Here is a 23767-nt window from a genome sequence, read left to right as displayed (position 1 = left end):
AAGGCTTTCTTGAGCACTGTTTCAGAATTGACTGTTTGTTTCATAGGAAAACAATTGAACGAGGAATATCTTAACTTCCTGGTCATCTGGTCCACAAAACAGAGAACCCAGAAGAATCCTAAAGACCACATAGGCCAGTGCTGTTATTCTTCTCATTTCATAGAATAGCATGGTAGCTCTAGTTGTTAAAACCCTGCCCTGTTTCTCAAGTCATTCATATATCTATTCATTCAGGAAATGTCTGTGAGGGCCTACTATGTGCTAAATGCTAGGTATACAATAATGAGCAAGACAGACATCACTATTCTGGCTCTACCTAATGCAGGTAATAAACACTAATCAGGAAGGACATACATAAAAGTGTACCTACTGACGCACAAACGTATCATTGTATAGTGAGCTAAATACTCTAAAAGAGAACTTTTTAGAAAAGAAGTTTGGGGCACCTGGGTGGCTCAGTCAGTTAAGCATGCGACTTCAACTCAGGTCGTGATCTCATGGTTCATGAGTTGGAGCTTCGCATTGGACTCCATGTTGACAGCTCATAGCCCAGAGTCTGCTTGAGATTCTGTGTCTCCCTCTCTTTTTTCCTCTCCCCCCACTCATGCTCTGTCTCTCTCTCTCTCAAAAATAAATGAACATTAATTTTTTTTAATAAAAAAGAATTTGAACTTGACATCGAGCTAGGGCATGACAGACCTCAAGCTTCAGGTGGGACCTCTAAGAACCAACTGAACGGGGATGGGAAGAACATTTCAAGCAGAGAGAGAGCTGTGTGTTCAGGCGGGGCAAGGAAGGCTGGCGAGTGAGCACAGGACAGGAGAGCAGGAGGGATTACTGCGTGAACAGGGAGACATTAGTCAAGGACTGATAAGGCTATTCCTTGTAGGCCAGTTAGGGATTCTTTCTCCTAAACCACTTCTGACTTTGGTTCACCTGTGTTTATCTGTTTGCTTGAGGTAAGTGTGTGATTCCTACTCAAGAATTGACTCCAGCATCCCTGCAGCTGTGCAGTATGATAAATGGATTAAAGTTACTAGGTACAAGAGAAGTAGCAACTGGCTGAAGGTTTGAATATGAAAGAGAAAGGTATCCAGGCTAAACTGAGTTGTCCACTGGAGGGTTGGTGCTGCTTTTCACTGAGCTAGCGAACCAGCTAGATGTAGACCTGCTTTATAACAAAAATAATATTTGAGGTATTTATGTATTTAGTAGAAAGGGCGCCTGCGTGGCTCAGTCGGATAAGCGTCTGACTTTGGCTCAGGTCATGATCTCACAGTTCATGAGATTGAATCCCACATGGGGCTCGCTGCTGTCAGCTCAGAGCTCGCTTCAGATCCTCGTCCCCCTTCCCTCTCTGCCCCTCCCCTGCTGACATTCTCTTTCAAAAAAATGAATAAACATTTAAAAAATATATAAGAATATATATATTTATTTATATCGGAAGCCCTTACGTGTGAATACAAATAGCATGTTTTTATGAGACTTAGTGATCTTCACTCCTCCTCACTAAAAAAATTAGTGAGAATGTGCCATTGTTTGCACAAATCACTTTAAAGTTTGGCTTTTATAGATGACAGTTTAGATTAATTGTTTCTTCCACTTTCAGCCTGTGGTAATCTGTTGTTTTAGTGGAAGAACATGAAGAAAATCCAGCCTCACAGATAAGCAGTTGGAAAAGGAAGGAGTCTTTTAATAACCTTTTCATTTCAGGTCATTGTGGATATCCTTTGATATTACACTAAAACACAAACAGTGGTTGTTTCTCAAAAGTTAATTATAATGTGTAACCTAAAAACATATCAATGAACTGGTTTTGCCCCATTCTGCTAAGTCTGTCAGTCTGTCTTGAACACTGAATGGATCACTTACATATCATGAGTTAGTATCGTACATTGGTCATAAAAAGGCACAATCTACAGCAGAGGGGAAATGAATTAGTCAAGTTGTCCGAGTTACTGCAGTAAATAATTTGTTTCCAGTTGTCATTTACAGATACCAATGAGTGTCCATTTCCACATCAAGGCAGAATGTGACCCGCCGAAGAGCATCAGTGTCTTTGAGCTTGAGAAGTATTCCAGTAAGAATGTAGACACATCCTGTGAATGTAGAGGCTGTTTATTCCCAGGTCTTAGTACCACAGAGGCCAGAGGTTACATAGAAGTCTCAGGAAATGTGCCCTTTTAATAGAAGTGTCTTGTCTTTCTGCAGTATGGTATTGTGAATGCACACTGTAGGCAAATAACCTAATGTTTCATTTCTGCATCTGGAACCTGAGAATGACCTTGTGTGGTTTTTATGAGGACAGGAAATAATATATGTCATGTGTCTCAAGAGTACTTGGTACATGAAAGTATCCAATATTATTGTTCTTGAAAAAACAAATAGCATTAATCATAATATTGGTATCATTCACTCCCTGTGGGTTTTTAGTGGTTTATTTGCCGAGTGTTTCTCTTGATTTCCTGTTCCTTGATGTTTAAGAAGTAGTTTTGATGCTGAATACTGCCAAAGGACGGGGCGCATGGTCAATAACCACTCTCACAGAAAGGTATCGGCAGATGGGTCAGTATTCAGTATCCAAGGAGCAGCTGAAGCAGTATAGGTTGGCCATGCAGGGCAAGGACAATGGGAGAAGGGAAGACTCAACTGTGCAGGGACTCCTTTTTGAATGTTGGCATTGAACTTGTTCTGAGCCAGCACCCAAGTTGTTATCACAATGGAAGGAAAAGGTACCTTCAGCTGATGCTCCAGAATTCACATAATTCAAGGGCTTTGCGTGATTGTTCCCAGGGGGAATAGCCAGAGGACATAATATTCTTGTATTTTTAATGTTTTTTAAAACTCCAGCAATCCAGAGGTCATAATTTGTTGTAACGATGCTATAATTAAGTTGTGGTAAATGATAGCATTTGAAGATTTTATAACCAGAATTGATTCATAAAATGAATACAGTCCCAGCAGTTTATGTTAACGTAATTAAATGGAAATGTAATTCTAACTGAGTTTGCTTATTAAATTGAAAATTACTGGGTTATGAGCACTCTTACAATTCTGTCAAAATTGGTGTAAGTCTAGAATTACATGAAATATCCATTAAAATAAAGCATATTTAAGGCTCTGTTGCTGGTGGCGAATACATTTCTTAAAGCACATGCAGACTGAGCATGGGAGCGCTTGGGCTTCCAGTTAGGTTGGCGCTAACTCCTTTTCTCTTTCCTCTGCAGCCATTGGTTTAGCCCTGGCGCTAGGACAGAGCACGGCCAGGTAAGGACCATCCTAATCCAACAGGAAATTACTTAGTCTCTTTCAAATATTTAGAGATCTCCCTTCAAGGCAGTGGACAAGCTCTATAGGAAAAGACATAAATCCCAATTTCTTTAAAACAGAGTTCATTGTTCCCAAGCTCAATACACAGACCAAATGAATGATCCTGGCTAACCATCAGAGTGCCTCCCACCACATTCCTCAGTCACGTATGTCCCCTCCATGGAAAGGTCTCGGTTCCCTTGTTTATAGGACTCTACCACTTATGTTTGTTTTTTCACAAAGTCAAGGTATCAAGATAGTATATATGCTTAAAAAGTTGATTTGTATTCAACATAAGATCAGCAAATGAGAGACTATTTTTACTTTTGAAGTTTAGAAAGTTGTGATAGAGCCTTACAAGTTTATGTTGAAGTGAGATTCCTTTTTATTGCTTACTGGTACACATGGCAGCACAGCAAATCAGTCACCCCAACAAAAACTTGGCATTCATTTCAGGTAACATTACACATAAAATAAGGACAAGTTTCGTTTTCCCTTGAACGTATTCGTTTTCTCTCTGCAGTGTGCTACAGCAATGTAGGGCTTAAGATTTTAATAAGTTTTAAAGCCTATGCATTTTAGACTTTGCATCCTTGTTGCGTTTTCTTTTTTAATTTTGAATTATAAGTTATTTCTAAGTGGGTCAAAAATATGATATGTATAAAAAACCTTTAAATACATGAGAATGAAAAACTTTACAGCCAAGGGGATCATTTTCCGTGAGGGGCGGTCGGTAGTTAGGTAAAGAGGGGCGTGTACTTGGTAATCATCATTGACAACAGTAATATATTTGTGATATTTTGTTTCTTAAACTGGTGAGAAGGTCCACAGTTGGTTGTATATACACAACCTTGTACTCATAAACAGAGGGTGCTGAGGCCACCTGGGTGGCTCACGCAATTATGCGTCTGTATGCAGCTCAGGTCATGATCTCATAGTTTGCAAATTCAAGCCCTACATCGGCCTCTGCACTGACAGCGTGGAGCCTGCTTAGGATTCCCTCCCGCTCCCTCTCTCTTTGCCCTTCCCCCATTCTCTCTCTCAAAATAAATAAAGTCTCAAAAAACATTTAAAAAACACCTTAATTTTTTTTAAAGGAGGGTGCCAAATACTTCATTATAAACTCTACTTATTTCTTAACACACAGGAACTTAAAGAAAAATGTCATGTGAATTCAGTTTTAAAGGTATCTTGTAAACTTGCTGTTTTCCATGAGAGCAACTGTACCCTTTAAGACGCTTCTCACATTAATAGTATAATATGGACCACTATTTCTAAAGATTTGGAAATTAACCAAACTAATTATATCTTTGAAGTTTTTAGCTTATTCATAATGTAAACAGTAGGCTTTCTGCTTTCCTGCATGGCTCACAGCCCTCTGCATGCAGTTCTTACAAGAAGATTCTGCTTCTCGTAGTAAGTCACATCAGGGTATTGATTATCTACAAATACAATTTTTAAGGCTTTTTTTCTACCCTTTAGAAAGGTACTAAAGTGATGTTACAAAGTTGTGTTTTAGATCGCAGCATAACTGGTTGTTTCCAGTCAAACTTTTAAATCAACTAATAGCTAATAACCTATACAAAAGAAGTTGACCAATGCTCTTTTTTAAAATTTTTATTCTATTTGACCAGTTTTTACATCAGGCTTTTGCTTAAACTTTGAAACATCATTTCACATTTTTTCTTGAATATAGGTAATTTATTAATGAATGAATGCAGTGGGTTCTCGTTACCTGCGGTAGCTGTGTTCTATAAAAGTCAATGTGAACACTAAAGTAGCAAATACCGAAGCACTGCTCCAAGGGAAAAAAATACAAAAATTCAAGGAGGTCACAACATTTTCATTTACTTATCAATACATATTCTCGTTTCATGCGTGTTCTGTGTTGAACAATACCTTATTTAATATATATCATTGATTCTTAATACCTGATGAAAGCTTCTTTAGTGGATGTATTTCCTCTCACAGCCTTGTACTTAGGAACACTTGACAGCACTTCAGTACTATACCTGGGGACCATATTAAATGATAAAACCAAAACCGGAACAGAAAAATGCAAAGAAAAAAAAACCCACCCCACAATATAGCACTAAATAGACTGCAAAAAAAAAAAAAAAAAAAAAAAAAACCCAACACTTGTTTACACTCCGAGAGCTGAAACGAGAAAACAGCACATCACCATGTCAGACCTCAGTGGAGAACGTGTGTGACAGGGGACCCAAATTCTTACTACCCTGTACATGTTTGTAGAAGACTGCAAAAGTGCCAGAAGTATTGATATTAACATTATGAATAAATTTTAGCAAGTAGGCAATCATATAAACATGGGATCTGTGAATGGTGAGGAATGACTGTACCTGAGTGTACATATAAAATACACTTACAGATTAATTACATTTTGAGGGATAAGAATTTCTTAACTCACCTCGAATCTAACTCTAGTGCAGGAAATTGCTAAACCAAATGCAAGTGATGAAATGCAAGACCGTGAAGAAGAGTAAATTCCTTCACCCTGTTGAATGAATGACTGTTAGCATGCATGATCACCTTTCATTTTTCGCATACCACCTTCTCAACATAAAGAAATGATACCATTAACCCCGCCTTTTTTTAATCCTACCCCTTTCTCCTTCCCCCGTCTCCTTCTGTTCTTTAGAGCTAAATCCCATAGCCATTAACACCGTGGTACTTCTCATTATTTTATTACATTTACTAAGTAACTACTGCCCATCAGCCATTATCCACAAGATACTCTCTATCCTTACAAAAGAAGGTTTTAGAAAAACAACATAGTTTTTCCCCTCTGGTGGTCCTAACCTGGGGCAGGAAAGCAATAACGGCAGTATGCTGTGAAATGTTTGAGAAAACCACAGAGAGAGCAGTTGTAAAGGGCTCAAGAGACATACGAAAGTCGGTTCAGAAATGGAAGGAAAGAAAGACAACTATATGAAGCATCATCTTTTTGTTTTGCTTCGTCTTACTTAATCCTGATTTTTCCTCTGTGAACATCTAATGATTTGACATTTCGACTGAACTTACAAGTATCTTAAGGAATCGCTGATCACAGTTTGGGTATTAGTTCTGCTGTTAAGGTGAGGACACTGAGAGCCCACGTGTGAGGAGACTTGAAGTTGTACAGACATTTGAGAAATTACTGAGAAGTGTCCGCTAACAAGAAACCCACATGCTCTTGAGTGCCTCTGAATGTCAGGTGGTGACGAGACCATTACTGTGGAAAAAGAATTCTTCTCTTGGCTTCTTCTCTTGTACTAGGGATTTGAAGTTTGTGATCATCCTGTAAGAATGTTATGAATAACCTCAGCAGTCCCCAGCTCCCTTTCTCACAGTAAGAGCCATCATCCATGAGGAACACTTCCCTTCCTGGTTTAATTCAGCAGTTTTAAAAATTGTGAACCTTTTGTAAACCTCACGTTGTACTAGGTTTTGTGTTTACGAATTTTAACCTAATTCTTACGAGAGTCATTCTTTAATATACATCTGCAGGTCACTAATCAGGGACTTGTGTCTCCGTCTGGCCCAAGTCCAGCAATCTGAAAGTTGGAAGGTAAGAAACACTTCGCACCATATTCAGAAGTCCTGTTATTAATCAGAGTTGACATTGTCGAGTCAGAATCCTGAAAATTGACCTCACTTGTGACACTGATAGTAGTCCAGGGACACAGAAGGATTATCAGTAAGAAGAGTGAGGATGTTCTCAAAAACCTGAAGAGCTATTCTTACTTATTAGAGCTCAAGGACCCTTGTGTCTTTTATCTTGAATTCACGACCAATTCCACCCCCGACCCCACCTCACCCTGCCATCCTTTCTCTTGGTCTTTGGGGCAGAGCAGAAATGTGTTGAGAACCTCTCAAATACAAATATATGCTTCCTCTTCTAACATTTTGGATTGTTTTTCATCTTTGCCCCTTAAAAGATCTAGACTCCCATATTCACTTATTAGATTCATGACCCATAGATCTGAGTTTATGTTTTTTTTATCTGAGTTTGATTTAAAATTTTTTTTTCATGTTTATTTTTGAGAAAGAGAGAGAGACAGAGCATGAGCAGAGGAGGGCAGAGAGAGAGAAACACAAAATCCAGAGCAGGCTCCAGGCTCTGAGCTGTCAGCACAGAGCCTGATATGGGGTTCAAACCCACAAACCATGAGATGGTGACCTGAGCCAAAGGTTAACCTGACTGAGCCACCCAGGTATCCCTGTCTGCATTTGATTTTAAAGTTGCAAAAGGTACACCCAGATTTAGAGTTGTATTGATAAGGTGAGAAATTTTGTGATGGCTTTTTAATACAGGAGCGTTGTATTAAATAATTCCAATATTTGTCTCTTTTTATATACAAAGCCCATCGAAACAGTAAATTTGAGGAGAAAAGGAAATTCTCATATGAATGTTCTAGAAAGAGCTCTCACATCAGGGTTCACAGAAGGTGCTGTCCCCTTTAAGTTGATCCAGGGGGATCCCCTGTCTGAGAACTATCCACACCTACTAGGAACAGCCTGACGTTTATTTTGGTCATTACTGTTGCATTTTCAAAACTAAACTATAGCATTCTTTTCTTATTTCAGACCGTTATATTTGGGATTTTGAGTTCTTTGTTTTAATTGCTTTAACACAAACTTCAGGAACAGTGATCACATATCTGTCTTTTATCTTAAAATTAGAAAAGTTAGTTAACTACTACTATTCATTTCAGGTGGGGGTAGAGATTTTATCATCTCACCTCTAGCTATCTGTGTCACAAATGTTGGTTTGTATATATATATATTTTAAAGGCACTAGACCTAGAAATGCCAAAGTAATTAATTATTTTATTTTCAGAAACAATTTAGTTTTCATGGTACGAAGTGTTTCTAAATTGAAACACTTTCAGATTAATGGACTTAAGATAATTGGTTGCCATTTTCTATAAGTAGTAATAATGAGATATAGCCTCCCTACCTATCAGATACTAGATCTCACTCCCTATTTCTTTATCTCACTTATTCAATCACTCATTCATTCAACAAATATTTATTGAGCACTAAAAATGTTCCAGCCATTGTGCTGGGCCTTGGAAATGCAAGCAGAATGTATAACAGAAGCAAGGAGCCACAGGTGAGCAAGAACGTGGTACACACTCCCGTCTGAAAGGCTCAATATGGCAGGGATGGGTAATTGTGACGGAAGGGAGTTAGTGACCATTACTAGACCAGAGCGGGGTGGAAGGATGGGTGAAATAGACTCAGGAGATGAAGAGTACACTCAGCCCGATGAGCATAGGATTGTCAAATCATGATATTGTACACCCGATACTAACATTTAACCTGCATGTTAACTGGAATTAAAGTTAAAAAAAAAAAAAGAAGTAAGAAGGTTAGGTTGGAAGTAGGAGGAAGCATAATCAATTAAGTTTAAAATGTAATCAAATTATGAATGGCCATGGAAGCTTTGTACCAGACTTAGGGTTTATCTTCAGAGAGTCATGTAACCGGATCTAATTTTAGGATTACTGGCTGCAGTGCGGAGAATGAATCGGATAGGAGCGAGCCTGGAGTCAGGGAGGCCATGGCAACTAAGAGAAAGTGATAGTCTGGCCTCGGATGGGGGTAGTGGGGAAGGAACAAAGTAGATATTTAAGAGAGATTTAAGATCCTCTTAGTTAAGGCATTTCCATTTTTGGTGATCTAATAAAGTTACATTCCTTCTCCAAGATGGCTGGATGTCACTAATAATTGATTCCAAATAATGCCATTCAATAGTTCAAAGAAGTTTTTTATCAAAAAGTATTAATCCTGGTCAGACAATACCCACTGACACCCAATCTCATTAATTATAATCATAATGGTCGCATTTGAACCATCTTCTCAGCACTAACATTTTGGTCATGGTGCTAAGCATTTCCCATGGTTTATCTTGTTTCACATTCACAGTGGCCTTACAGGTAGATACTATTATTATCTCCATTTTATGGATTGGACATGGAGGTTAAGTACCTTGCCTGTGATTACACAGTGGGTAAATGGTAAATCTGTTGTTAAAACCTGGTAACTTGTTGGTTACTGGCCCAGCTGGGTTTAGAACCTAGGTCTATCCTGCATTAATGTTTCCAGGATTTCCATTTTGTGTTAGGGTTAATTTCTAATATGCTAGGCAACTTCTTTTTGACCCAGTCTTGTGTATAATTATATTTCTGCATAAATAAGATAAGCTGCAGTTTGAGTGAACACATAGTAGAGAGTACTGACTACTCTGGGGTTTTTCTCTTTCCAATTAGTTAGGGTAAAGCAAGTGTGAAAGGAAAGGGATGGTGAAGCATTTTGAGGAGGCGATCCAATACATATACATACTTTCTAATTATATATTTCCAAGCCAATAATTTCTTTGAAAAAGAATGCTTTAAGTGTGTTCCTTTACCATGTTAGGCCAGTCGATACAGAGAAAATAGTATTAGATCTTTTGTCAGCATAAATGACAAAGTCTCAAAAAATTCACAGCTGAACGCAATGGCAGAGGCCATTGGTGAGAGAGGCTATGCTACTTTCACCAAGACGGCTCCAGAGAACCAGGACGAGAGCTGAGTTCTAGAACCTCCGGTTCTGGACTATATACGAACTAGCTGTAGGAGTGGTTCTGCTGTCGGGAAGGCACCAGATTGCCAACTCGTACCAACGGTTTTACAAGAGTGGCAATGGCGTCCCTAGCTAAAGTCATGGTCTTCGTTTTGAGAGAAACCAGTAGGAAAAAAAAAAAAAAGTAATGCAGGTGAACAAATCGTGTCCCTTTGAACAAGAACACTTTCTACTTAAAAAATAATATAATGAAAATATTTCTGTTTCTACAACCTTGTCTTAACACTTTGTGTAGCATCAGCTTCTGAGAGATAACCGAGCTGAAAGAGGACACAAGAAAAACTCTTCTGTGAAAACAGCCAGCAGGTAAGCAATTCAAAATCACTTCTGTTTCGGATTATGTGTCTCTTTTTTTTCCCATGCCAATATGATGGGATGACTTATAGTTGGGTTGACTTTGGGGCCAAAGAACCAGTTTCAAATATTTTATGCATTGTTTATTAGAATATATTTCAAGATTACCAGTAATGAATAGAGAAACCCTATTTTATCTTTATTTTTTTTAAGCTGGTGAAAAATAAAGAATGAATTTTAAAAAGAAAAGAAAATGTCTCTTTTCCATTACTACTGAATATTATGTTGGGATTTAGAATAATCATTTTTTTTATACTTTAAAAAACTAGAATTCGTCTTTTTCCCTCAAACTTAAATGGAACTTAGACCTTCTGAGAGAATAACATGTATATTTATACTAATAAGATATAAATGGATATATAGAAAGAACACTCTTCTTAAGAAGTGCTTCTGGGTTCTTGTTCATTTTATATTGCTGAGTTGATGTTATGTTTCCCCTTTAAAAAGAAATTATTATTATTCTCAGTTGATTGTCTTAGACATATATTTTCAAACTTTGCATGTGGTGTTTCTGAAAACTTATTTTTTATTTAGATGAAAGCGGCTATCGGAATATTGATCAGAACTACCACCCTGAGATTTCCACTTACTCAAATTTTAACAAGATAACTGACCTCAGACCATTGCATCCCCTGGCTTCCCATTTGTTCCTCATGTGCTAGCCACTCTATTTAACATTCACAAGCAAGCAATATAATATAGCTTTAAAGTACAATGTTGTGCAAATTAACCTCCACTGAGAACACAGTAGCTTGCCTAATTTAGACAGTCAAAAACTGTCAAACGTGTAAGTTGAGCATCAGTGATGGTCAACATAAAACCAATATATTACCCCTAAGAATGTGAGATCCTAAAATTGTAACCATAATCAGTATAAAATGTATACAGATCAATTATAAATAACTGTGGATGAAATATTTATAGAAATCAAATGAGCAGGCAACAGATCACTGTTAGCATTAACAGGCAAAACTGAATAAAAACCATATAGTTGTCAGAAACGAGACATATGATTATTAAAGAGATAATCAGTAAAATACAGATATATCCACAAAATAGAGCAAAATATAACATAAAAACATAAGGAGACGGAAATATGAAAGAGGGGTTAAGAGACACAGAAAAAAAAGTTTAAGATATATTTAATCATAGTCTTTGATAAAAAATATAGAAATGCTAAAAAGAAAAAACACGTGATACTTAAAGAGATATTGGCTAAGAATTCCTAAAACTGATAAATGTTGTAGACAGATAAACATACAGAAAGCACAACGCATACTGTGTAGCATAAATAAAACAAAATCTACACCTAGGCACATACACTGTAGTACACCAAAAATAAGACGAGATCCTAAAAGAATCCAGAAAGAAAGGACAAATTGTCTACTAAGGCATGTTACCTATACATCAGATTTCTCGGTAGCATCAACGACACCAGAACACAGTGGACTCATGTTCAGTGTCCTAAGTGAACGTAGATTGACAACCTAGAAGAACATCTTTCCTGTGTGAAATTGAAATAAACACATTTTCAGATTCTCAAAAACTAAGGACATTTACCACCAGCAGACCTTGGCTAGAAGAATTTTTAAAAGATGTGTTTCCAAAAAATGATCTCCCAAGGAAAGTCTGAGATGCAAGAATGAATGCAGAGCCAATAAACTAAGAAAGATTGAGGTAAATTTAAACCACCATTGTTTATATAAAGTGATAGTAATATTGGTGTGTGATTCATGGGACTTTTCAAAAGACGGTCCTAAATAGTGGGCAGCAAGAGCATGTTGAACTGGCGGGAAGCAGATGACTTGTCTCCTGGGCAAAAGGGCCAGGAAGCTCCTGGGGGAAGGTTACCAGAGGGCATAAAGAAACTGTCGGGGTGATGAGTATCTTCCTTATCTTGACTGTGATGATGGTTTCACATGTATATACCTGTGCCAAAGCTTATCCAATTGTACACTTTAACTGCCTTTTGTTTATGTCAATGAACATCTCTAAGAAATTTTTAAATACAGTCCCCCTCGGCTTTCCCTATTATTTCAGTCTTCACGTGGGCCTTCAAGGCCATCTGTGATCGGGCCAGGAGCTTTGCTTTCTCCCTGTCATCTTCTCCCACTTCGTCTTACTCTCCTATTCCTGCACAGTGGCCTCCATCCTGTTCCCCCAGCTTCCTGTTCCCCCACTCATGCCTCAGGGCCATGGCATGTGCTGTTCCCTCTCCCTGCAGCTGTCTTGATGGCTTGCTCCCCATTTCCCTTGGGTCTCTCGGCTCAGTGTGAAAAAAAGCTCACTGTCCACCAGAAGCATTAGACTTTGCTTCATCTGTCTCCTGACTGTCTCTGTTACCCATGTCTTTAAGCTTCATGAGAGCAGGACTTGGCTTTTAACATTGGAGTAGCCTCAGTACCAAAAACAATGCCTGATACATGGACAATAAATATTTGTTACGTAAAATATTTTTAGAATGAATTTAAAATTCAGTCTGCACCAGTAAAGTGCTCTGAGTCCATGGCGGCGGAGGGGGAGGGGGCGCTGAGAGCGGGGAACTCTACAGTCAGACTGCCTGACTTCTTGTTCCCACTTCTCCACTTACCAGCCGGGTGATCTGAGCAAAACCCTTACCCTCGCTCTCGCTCAGTTTACTTATCTGTGAAACAGAGAACATGGTAGCAGCTGCTCCATCACACTGTTGTAAGAAATCCATGAGTTAATGCCCGTAAAGCATTTAAAATGGAAGAGCTCAAGTGTTAGCTTCTCTATGTGTCTTTTTCTATGTTTCTTTCTTGAAAACCATTTTCTTTCCAAGGATGGTATTGTTACTTCCACCTGTGAGTTTCCTAGCCACTTGTTAAATTTTATGTTTTTATGACATTTTTCTTGTGCCTAGTTTAGAATGGCAAATCATTCGGTAAGGCTTCTAAAAAGCACAGCAGGCCTGAGGCCTGTCCTTCCCCATTCTCTGCTTTCACCCTGAAGAAAACACATTCAACCTTTCTAGCCATTTCTTCTAAATCACATGGTTATATTACTGTTTCTTGAAGTTCTTAGTTCGGTATTACCTACTGACTTCCTGCTGTGTGCCTTACAAACACACACACACACACACATACACACTGTCTGCCTTTCTTTCTCTCTTTCTCTCTAGGAGCTATGTCATAATCGTGAGACCAAATCAATATTCATTCTCTGCATTAATGTGATTACGTATGTAAATATTATTCATAGATGTATAACTTTCCCGTTGTCATGGAGATAGCTGTCTTGTTTCCCATTGCTTTGTTTTCCGTGTGCCTCACCCCCGTTCATCAACCACTTCTACAAAGAAGTGTGGTCCCTCTCAATTTTTTTTTTGTGGTGGCATCCCTCTTACAACTGCCCATTTCTCAGATCGATTCTGAACTGTTTGCTGTCTGGACCGGCTGCACACCTGATACCCTGGGATTTCTCTCCATCATCGTCCCTGGGATTTCCGTTGTCTCTCCAACATGGGATTCCCTGTTCCCTGGATCCCACGCCATTATTCCTCCTGAGCTTTCTGACAAAGAGAACGGTCATGGTTAAATTGGTGGGACTTTGCATGTCTGAAAATCTGTTTATTCTAGTCTTACACTGATTGATCCAGCTAGGGATTGAATTCTGGTTTGAGAACCATTTCTGCCTCAGGATTTTGAAGGCATTCTTCCAGTGCCCGGAGTCCTCAGTGCTTTCCATGTTCTCTGCCCTCATGTGGTTTGGATGTTGGCATGCCCTCCCATGATCCTCCAGTTTTGTTAACTTCTCTCTTATATATTGTTGTCTCCAAAGATTTCTGGGCAATTTTATCAATATTATGTCCCAAACCTTTTATTGATTAAAAAAAAAATTCCCTTACACTTCTCATTTCCAAGAGCTCACCTTATTTCTTTGAACACTCATTTCATATATCCTCCGCGTCTTGTTTTGTGGATGCAGTATATTTTCCTGTGTCTCTAAGAGTAACATTCATCTTAGGCAAGGGAACACAGTTTGTAAAGGTGAAATAAGCCCAAGGAGAGAAAGACTCGCTCAAGTTTAATTTTTGTTACAAGTTTTATTAAGCGCAAGGCAAAAATTCTCCGCCTTCCTTAGTTATATGTGTTTCTCTACGTTTCTTTCTTGAAAGCCATTTTCTCTCTAGTATTTTTAATATCATCTTGACTTTTCTTACCCCTTTTGGTTGAGTGACCGCACTTCCCTTTCTCAACTTGTGGAAAATATAAAGGTTAGAAGAGAGAACTGTAATGCATTCAATCAATAAATTTTAGGATCATTTACTCCCAAAACATAGCAGGCAGGTAAGAAACGATACATGCACACGTGGTCTGCTGTTAATGACTCAAAGCTGCGATTTCGAAGTGCGCGCCTACGGCAGGCCCTCCAGGTAGGCCGCCCTCCCGGAAGCTGTGCGGTGATGGCTTTAGCCTGTGGAGCCTATACTTCTCGCCCTCAGCTCCACAGGACCGTTGTCAGGACCTCCATAGAAGGGTCTCAGGGTGATATTTACCGAGGCCACTACCTATAAAGCAGTTTGGCAGTTCTCCAGCTCTGCAGTTTATGCTCTCTCTCCTTTTTTACCATATCCACTTTACTGTGCATGTGGGCTCTTCCAGTCGGTGGTGAGTACAAGAGGATTATGTCTTTTCCAACTCTGAGACCGTTTGATGGCCGACAGCACCAAAGAGGTGACACCCTACTAAAAAGTCTCCTTTAAGGAAAGCATCAGCATACTTTAATAATTCCAGTCAGTTCTCTCAGGAAGCTCTACCTCATCAGCAGTGGGCTCTGTTTGTCACCGTATCCTGCGCTTTCTCCTCCTAAAAGGGCAGCGTTCCTCTGGATTTCCTGTCTGGCTTCTCACTCCTCACCCATCGCCCCCAGGCCTCAGCTACCATCAACGGTGCTGGGCATAACATGCCGTTCCGTCATATGCACAGACTTACTCATGAAATACAAATGAGTGTGTTTATTGTAAACATAATTAGCATTCTCCTCCTTCTCAGTCATGATATTCAGGGGGTCCTGTAATCAAACTTTGGACTCATTCTTTTTTTTTTTTAAACGTTTATTTTTTAATTTTTCTTAATGTTTTTTTTTTTTGAGAGACAGAGAGAGACAGTGCAAGCAGGGGAGGGTCAGAGAGAGAGGGGGACACAGAATCCGAAGACAGTCTCCAGGCTCTGAGCTGTCAACACAGAGCCTGATGTGGGGCTCGAACCCACAAACCGTGAGATCATGACCTGAGCTGAAGTCGGATGCTTAACTGACTGAGCCACCCAGGCGCCCCTGGACTGATTCTTAACATAGATTTAATGTAAACGAACTTAAACAAACCCAAATTATAAACAAGGGTATAATATAATCTCTTTGAGTCAAGCGATATTAGTCTTACACATCTTTTTATTTATTTTTTTTTATTTTTTAATAGTTTATTATCAAATTGGTTTCCATAGGAAACGCATCTTCTTTTTAGTTTGCTCCTTCATTTTTATTCCCTGGGGGGAAGCCCTTATCCTGCAGCAGATGCAGCAGATACTGAGTGGTGTGAAAATTTTTCACTCTAACATCGTCCTCTTATCTTCCTTTGCTGTGACCTACCAAGATTTTGCGTTCCAGTGCTTGAGGTTGCTGGCTTCCTGTCTTGAATTCACCGTGTTGCTTATGTCTTTTTGATTACTCTCATCTGACACTTCCATTTGATTAGTCTGTGAGGTTTTATTCTCCAGTCGTCCTTCCGTTTCTGAAGAGTTCTCTGTCCGTTTTCAGGGGCACCTGGGTGGTTCCGTCAGTTAAGCGTCAGACTCCTGATTTCAGCTGAGGTCATGATCTCACAGTTCGTGAGATCAAGCCCCGCATTGGGCTCAGCACTGACAGCAAGGAGCATGCCTGAGATACTCTCTCTCTCTCTCTCTCTCTCTGCCCCTCCTCCACACACTCTGTCTCTCAAAATAAACAACTAAACGTTAAAAAAGCTCTCCATCCATTTTCTTCCCATGGCAGTTTGTCTTAAGTCTATTGTATATTATCTCTCATCTAATATTGAATAAGCATCTCAGAATCTGCTCTTCGTGTTCTCATTTTTACATACCCTAAAGCCTTTGAAAACACAAATCAAAACTTAGGGAAATATAAAATTCTTTCAAAAAATAAATAAATGAAAGCAGACACAATTGTCATTTTTTAAAACCACTACGTATTACCTATCACTGTCGATATTTAATAATTAACAGGCCCAGTTTTTGAGGGGTCATTGCATGCAGTAGATAATTCGCCGAAATGAGACTCACACACACACACACACACACACACACACACACACACTCACACACTAAGCTCAACCCGGAGGGCGGTGCCTCTAAGTGTCTTATAGAAACACTAGTGACATCTAGATTTATTGCTTCAACCCGTATCTTTCTTCTAAATTCCAGACTTGATATCCAAGCCTTGCATTTTTTTCAGTAGTCAAATATAATTTATACTTCTAAAAGTTAGAAAGTCCTTTTCCTCTGCTTTAACCTCATCTAAAACTCCAATTAAATAACTTCACACTGCTTCTATAGCTTCCCAAATCGAAAGTCAGTAAAACATACCTGATATTAAGTGATGCCTGATACTAAGTGATGTGCCATTCTTGGAAATACCTCGCTTTTTTAAATACTTCTTTATGTTTATGATTAACCTTTATTATTGTTAAGAATCCATACGAAAGGATTGATAGTCTGACAAAAATTGAATATTTGTTGAATTTGTTTCCACAATTGTTCAATTTTATTGAATTATTTTAATCATATCAGGGCCTTTCCTTTTAGATCTGGCATCCTTTTTTTCTTTAATCTGATTCTTTACTTACATGATTTTTGTCATTTACTCTTCTGAGACACAGAGGCTAAATCATCCAACCATCTGATATATAATTTGAAATTAAGTAAAAACAGTCTTATTGTTGATATTATTAAATTCTACTTTATATCTTGAAATGCCTTCTAAAAGCAGTTGTTAATTCACTTTTACTTAGTGCTTAGTAGCATTACATTTTTCATTTACTTAGTATCAAATAATTTGATAATCCCTGGATACTATGTGTTCTATTTCATATGTTAGCAACTAATAGTGAGGAGAAAGAAATCAACTTTTTCCCTTTGCTGTCATCTTGGCTGATTAGTTGTAAAGAATCCTGACATGAAAAAAAAAATGACAATAGATTTTATCAGAGAAACAACAAATCCCATCACATTCACAACACACACACACACACACACACACACACACACACACACACACATGAATTGTCTTCCGTTAAGTTAGAAGAACCTTTTTACTGACTTTAATACAAACCATATTCATGTTTACATGGTGATACAGATCACTGTATTGTGTGGCCACTGAAACAAATAGAATTGGAGCCATTCTTTATTGGATCTTCTAAAGGTCCAAAGATGCTCAAGGATGGGGGTGCTCAGTCTTCCCCATCATGTCATCTGTTACTGGAATAGGAGATCTAATTTGCAACAGATATAAGCCTATTTGTCATTTTGCAGGTTTGCCAAAAATAAATGAAACTATTAATTCCTACATTTTTGAGCAGCTGTTAATAAATTGGAACAGGATAACTGTTCACTCGAGTTCTGGTTAATGACATAGACTATATTAATTCACATTGCTTTTCACAGAAATGTAGCAACAAAATTAAATGTATTAACAAAAGTAAATGATGCTTTATTTTAATTTTTTAGATGAGAAGTTACCTATCCTATGTTAACAAATATAGGATTTTAGAACAAATCCTCCTTTGTCATATTAAATTAATGATTCAACACCGTATTTTATTTTTTATTTTTTTAAATAGTTTATTGTTAAATTGGTTTCCATACAACACCCAGTGCTCTTCCCCACAAGTGCCCTCCTCCATTACCACCACCTCTTTTCCCCCCTCCCCCTTCCCCTTCAACCCTTGGTTCGTTTTCAGTATTCAACAGACTCTCAGGTTTTGCGTCCCTCTCTCCCCTCAACTCTCTTTCCCCCTTCCCCTCCCCCTGGTCCTCCATTAGGTCTCTCCTGTTCTCCTGTTAGACCTATGAGTGCAAACATATGGTATCTGTCCTTCTCTGCCTGACTTATTTCGCTTAGCATGACACCCTCAAGGTCCATCCACTTTCCTACAAATGGCCATATTTCATTCTTTCTCATGGCCACGTAGTGCTCCACTGTCAACACCATATTTTAAAGCAAGTTATGGGGCACCTGGGTGGCTCAGTCAGTTAAGCATCTGACTTCAGCTCGGGTCATGATGTCACTGTTCGTGGGTTCGAGCCCCGTGTCCAGCTCTGTCCTGACAGCTTAGAGCCTGGAGCCTGCCTCAGATTCTGTGTCTCCCTCTCTCTCAGCCCCTCCCCCACTCATGCTCAGTTTCTCTCTGTCTCAATAATAAATAAACATTAAAAAAAATCTAAAAAATATAAAGCAAGTTATGTCACTCAGCATTTCATGTTTGATGTACATTATGTTTATATGTCCAAAATAATGGCTTGAAACTGCTTTTAGAAACTAATTTTAAAAGTAAAGTGTCTATTATGTTATCATTTTTTTCTTTACACACCTACAATTAGCATTAAATTTCATTGTTTTAAAAAGGTATACCCAATCCTCCAGATAGAAAAGTGTCTTTCAGAATTGTTAATTCATTCATATGTATACATGAATGAACATGTATTTTTATATATTCCCTTTAATAAGAATGTATACATTCCAAATTTGTTTAATTGGAATATATTTAATTGCATGTGTGTTCTAAGTTAAATTTTTAATAGCTTCTAGGTATAGATATTTATAGTAGAATAATCAAAAATATAACATATATACAACATAAAATGGTTTTTAAGGAATTTAATCTGTTTTACACTATATGACCAAATTATTGTATTGTACTAAAAAAGGCAATATTTTCAAATTGCCAGCTCTCATGCCTCCTGTCTTTTTGGCATCTAGAAATTCTGACCCTCCTTGCCAAAAGTTTACCCTAATGATTATGGAGAGTTATTTTAAATTGTGATTATACTAAGTAAAATTACTTACCAGCCGATTAGAGTTTTGAGAGCTATCTTTTCAGTGTAATATGAGTAATCCAAACAGACAAAAAAAGGGATTTGCCATTTGGAAATATGTAATGTGTCCAGTGTATGGTAAATAAAAAAGCAATTCGGTACTTCCTGGTGAAACATACATGACAATGGCCCCTCTTTCTTGAAATCGGATAGATCAGCCGGATAGTTTCAGGTGACTAAAAGTATGCACAGCCTCTCACCCCTAGAACAGCCCTTGAATTTGGCCATGGTCACTAATAAAGGAAAATAGCACTTGACACTCCTTCCAGTGACCTGTAGCTGAAATAAATTTGTCTTGTGGAGTCCCGTTTCCTTCAGACAGGTATCTGTTTCACAGTTGGCACTCTGCAAATTGGTCCTGTGGTTAAATGGGCATGGACCCAAAACTAACCTTTAACTCACAAAGATGGTTCCCGTAGGAAATGATGAAGGTGCATATCTTACAGCAGTTTGCATTTCCACTGCTTCACGTGTTATAACTTCATTACAAGAACATTTGCGGGTATGCTCATCCAATGTGTATATATGCCAGAATACAACCCCAAACAACAAGCGTTCCTAATTGCCATAAAAGTTAATATCTTAAATCATCAATACCATAAACAACAGCTACTGCTTCATAATTTGTACTTTAAAAGCCTCTAGAATGAGCCTAGTAGATTCATCTGCCACGTTGAAAACACTGTGGATTTAAAAATGCTATTTTAGGGACACCTGAGTGGCTCAGTCAGTTAAGGGTCCAACTTTGGCTGAGGTCCTGATCTCCCAGTTAATGTGTTCAAGCCCCTTGTCGGGCTCTGTGCTGACAGCTCAGAGCCTGGAGCCTGCTTTGGATTTCAGGTGTCTCTCTCTCCCTCTCTCTCTCTCTGCTCCTCCTCCATTCACACTCTGTCTCCACCTGTCTCTCAAAAAATGAATAAACATTAAAAAATATTTTAATGGTATTTTATGTCTATAGAACAGAATTTATATCAACTCTTGAATTGTGACATGTGTAACTGCTTATAACATAACAGGGATTACCCTGCAATCTAAAAAAGTCAATGCACATATAAGTTATTGGAATGTTTTATTCAATATTTTATAAAAGTATTCAAATATTAAACATTTGCCTATCCCTTGTTTTAGCTGATTTTAATTACCTTTCAATTATGAGGCAATTTAAAAATAAATATAAAAATCACAAAGCAATGTCTCATAGAGTAAGAACTGTGCTTTTTTTTAATGTTTTTTTATTTATTTTTGAGAGAGAGAGAGCAGAAGGAGGGGAGGGTCAGAGAGAGAGGGAGACACAGAATCTGAAGCAGGCTCCAGGCTCTGAGCTAGCGGTCAGCACAGAGCCTGATGCAGGGATCGAACCCACAAACTGTGAGATCATGACCTGAGCCAAAGCCGGTCGCTTAACCGACTGAGCCACCCAGGCACCCCAGAACTGTGTCTTTAAAAGAATTCACTTCTTTATAATCAGTATTTTTTCCTTGCCCTTTCTCTTCAGAAATATTTAAATCACTTTGTAGTGATTTGTTTGTATACCAAGGTATTGTTGGGAATTTACCTTTGTTTATTTCATATACTTCTGATCAATTCCAACTCATGCCCAATTATATTACACTAAATTAACATAATTCAGCAGATGTTGATATTTAAATATTTTCTGGCATTCAAATCTTGGACAGCTGTCTTTGAGCTTGGGGAAAAGGCAAACATTTAGAGTTAAATGCTGAACATATGCTTAAATTACTAATTAGAAAGATGGAATAAAAACTATGCATTATCCTTTCTAAGGACAATAAACCTCAGATAGGGATTTCTGTAATCTTTTTACATCAAGTTACAGTCCAGAGGTGTACTCAGACTAGACGACGTAGACTTCATGGGTAACTTAATTTAATTTCAAGTTTGATCACTTAAAAATTATGGAGAGTGTCACTAAGATTTGAGAAACTAGAATGGCTTCATTCTGGCAGTTTTAAGAGTTGAAAAGACCCCTTTCACTTGCAATGTCAGGATGGGAGAAGCAGTTTTTAACAATATTTTATTGTGGAAAATCTATCATATGCAGAAATACAGAGAAAAATCGAAACTGAATGTATCTCTCTCAACTTGGCTTAGCTAACTATCAGTGTATGGCCAACCTTGTTTCATCTCTATCCCTACCCACTCCTTCCTCCAACCCCAAAGCCCATCTATCATATTATTTCAACTGAAATATATCAGTATGTTTCTCTAAAAATAACAGCCTTGTGGCGCCCGAGTGGCTCAGTTGGTTGAGGGTCCGACTTCCGCTCAGGTCAGATCTCACGTTCGTGGGTTAGAGCCCTGCGTCAGGCTCTGTGCTGACAGCTAGCTCAGAGCCTGGAGCCTGCTTCCAGTTCTGTGTCCCCTTCTCTCTCTGACCCTCCCCCTCTCGTGCTCTGTCTCTCTCCATATCAAAAATAAAAAAAAAAATTTTTTTAAGATTTTAAAAAAATAACAGCCTCTTTTAAAAAGAAAAGAAGCCACAGTACCAATATCACATCTATTTAAGAAGCAATAATTTCTTAAGATATATGAAGATATACAGTTGATATTAACATTTCTCCAATTATTTTATAATCTTTTATCCTATACGTTGTGTGAATTTGTATCAAAATCAGGTCTATCTCTTGTGATCAGTTGTACACATCTCTGAAGTTCCCTTTGATTCATATATATCCCCTCCCTGGGCTTCTGTTTTTTCCTTGAAAGTTTTTCGTTGCAGAAATCAGGCTGTCTGTTCTATGAAGTTTGTCACCTCTGAGGAATGTTGTTGATTTCATCCAAGTTGCACAGATTCTTGTCCCTTGTGCTTCCTGTAATTGGTATTTGAATCTACAGAATTGATTATATTCAGCTTGTTTGTTTTGTTTTGTCTTGTTTTGTTTTGTTTGGGACGAGACTGTTTCAGAACTTCTCTCACTCTATGTCTCTTTCTGTGATTGATTAGCCGTATAATGATCCCAGATTCATTCATTAGGGGTGACAGAATGGTGAGATGTTAATTCTGTCATTTTACTTTTGCTTATTGGTTGGATTACTTCTGTTAAAAGTCACATCCCACCTTCAACTACTTGATTACTTTGAGCACAGATCATGCAGGAAATGCAAGATAAATACTTGATCTCTTCCCTTTAGTTATTAGTTTTTGAAATTAATTGGTTCCTTACATTTTCCGAAAGTGACCAGTGAAACTATTGTTTTGTTTTCAACTCATTTATTTAAGCACATATGATGTGTTTCAATTCATTCGTTATTATCCTAATTGATGTTAAAATTAGCCCATCTTTATTTAGGCAATGGAAGATTCTTTATCTTGGTTCCTGAGTCTGTTTCCTCTCTACTAGTCTTTGTTCTTTGCCATCTGGTATGTTTACTTTCTCAAGGCAACCTTGGACCTTTTCTGGCCTACACCAGGGATTAGCCATTTCTTTAAGAACAGAAATAGATTCAGAAACTACAATCTGGATGTTAGAGGTATTATTATTTCTAACCTTTTTCAATGAAATGAGTTAGGATTAAGAAAGAAAAAAATCTATATTACTTCATACTGATAGTCTTAGTTCAAATTCAGGACTTCAGTATTTTTGTATTTTCCATCACTGATTTTAATCTTGTTCAGCAGTGAAAATATTACTTCTCAATGACACCACAATAATTTCAGTTGAGCCCTGAACAATGTGAGGAGGTTAGGGTTGCCAACACCCTGTGTGGTCAAAAACTCATTTCATAAGTTTTGACTCCCCAAAAACTTAACTACTAAAAGTGTACTGTTAACCAGAAGCCTAACTGAGGAAAGAAGCAGTTGCTTAATGCATTCTTTGTATGCTATACTGTAATGCCCAAGATTTTAATATCACCCCAAAACCAGAAACCACCAGGGAAACCGAGGCACGCATGCAAAGGCAAAGGGCTTTTATTACGGGTTCAAACTCGGACTCACAGACTTTTCCAACGCAGTGGATCCGCACTGTGAGCCCCGAGCAAGGGCTGAGTAGGGTTTTTATGGGGTTTGGGAAGGGGGAGTTACAGGAAACTGTGACATAGGTACAGTGACCCAATCATAATGGTACAACAGTATTGGCAGCAGCTCTAACCATACACACTGTTCAGAGCGTCCGTTACTTGTGGCGGGACCCAATTACAACATTTAGGGTATCTTTGAAATTAACCAATTACAGAGCGAGTTCAGGGTCTTGTTTGGTGCCTATGGGGTTAACTTTAACACTAGGTAACAGGGGCTTATCTAAAGTTCCCATCTGCAGGCCTCACCCTTAGGAATGTGGGGTGAGGTAGCTGGGCTTTCCTGATTGGATACCCCCGGGCAATGTATGACCGCCAAATGG

At 38.3% G+C, this 23767-nt stretch overlaps 1 protein-coding gene across 2 annotated transcripts in view; it reads left to right on the top strand.

The window, feature by feature from the left end:
* Positions 1 to 23767, top strand: part of GPATCH2 (G-patch domain containing 2) — a 173207-nt gene that overhangs the window by 119316 nt on the left and 30124 nt on the right. For both annotated transcript variants that reach the window (XM_029935649.1, XM_029935650.1), the window contains exons 7-8: positions 3228 to 3267; positions 10175 to 10245. In XM_029935649.1, the coding sequence (XP_029791509.1) occupies positions 3228 to 3267; positions 10175 to 10245 (111 nt within the window). The remainder of the gene's footprint in view (positions 1 to 3227; positions 3268 to 10174; positions 10246 to 23767) is intronic.

This window comes from Suricata suricatta, chromosome 3, assembly GCF_006229205.1.
Source record: "Suricata suricatta isolate VVHF042 chromosome 3, meerkat_22Aug2017_6uvM2_HiC, whole genome shotgun sequence".
Classification (NCBI taxonomy): Eukaryota; Metazoa; Chordata; class Mammalia; order Carnivora; family Herpestidae; genus Suricata; species Suricata suricatta.
The sequence above is the reverse complement of the archived record's forward strand: the minus strand, read 5'-3'. Positions and strand labels throughout refer to the sequence as shown.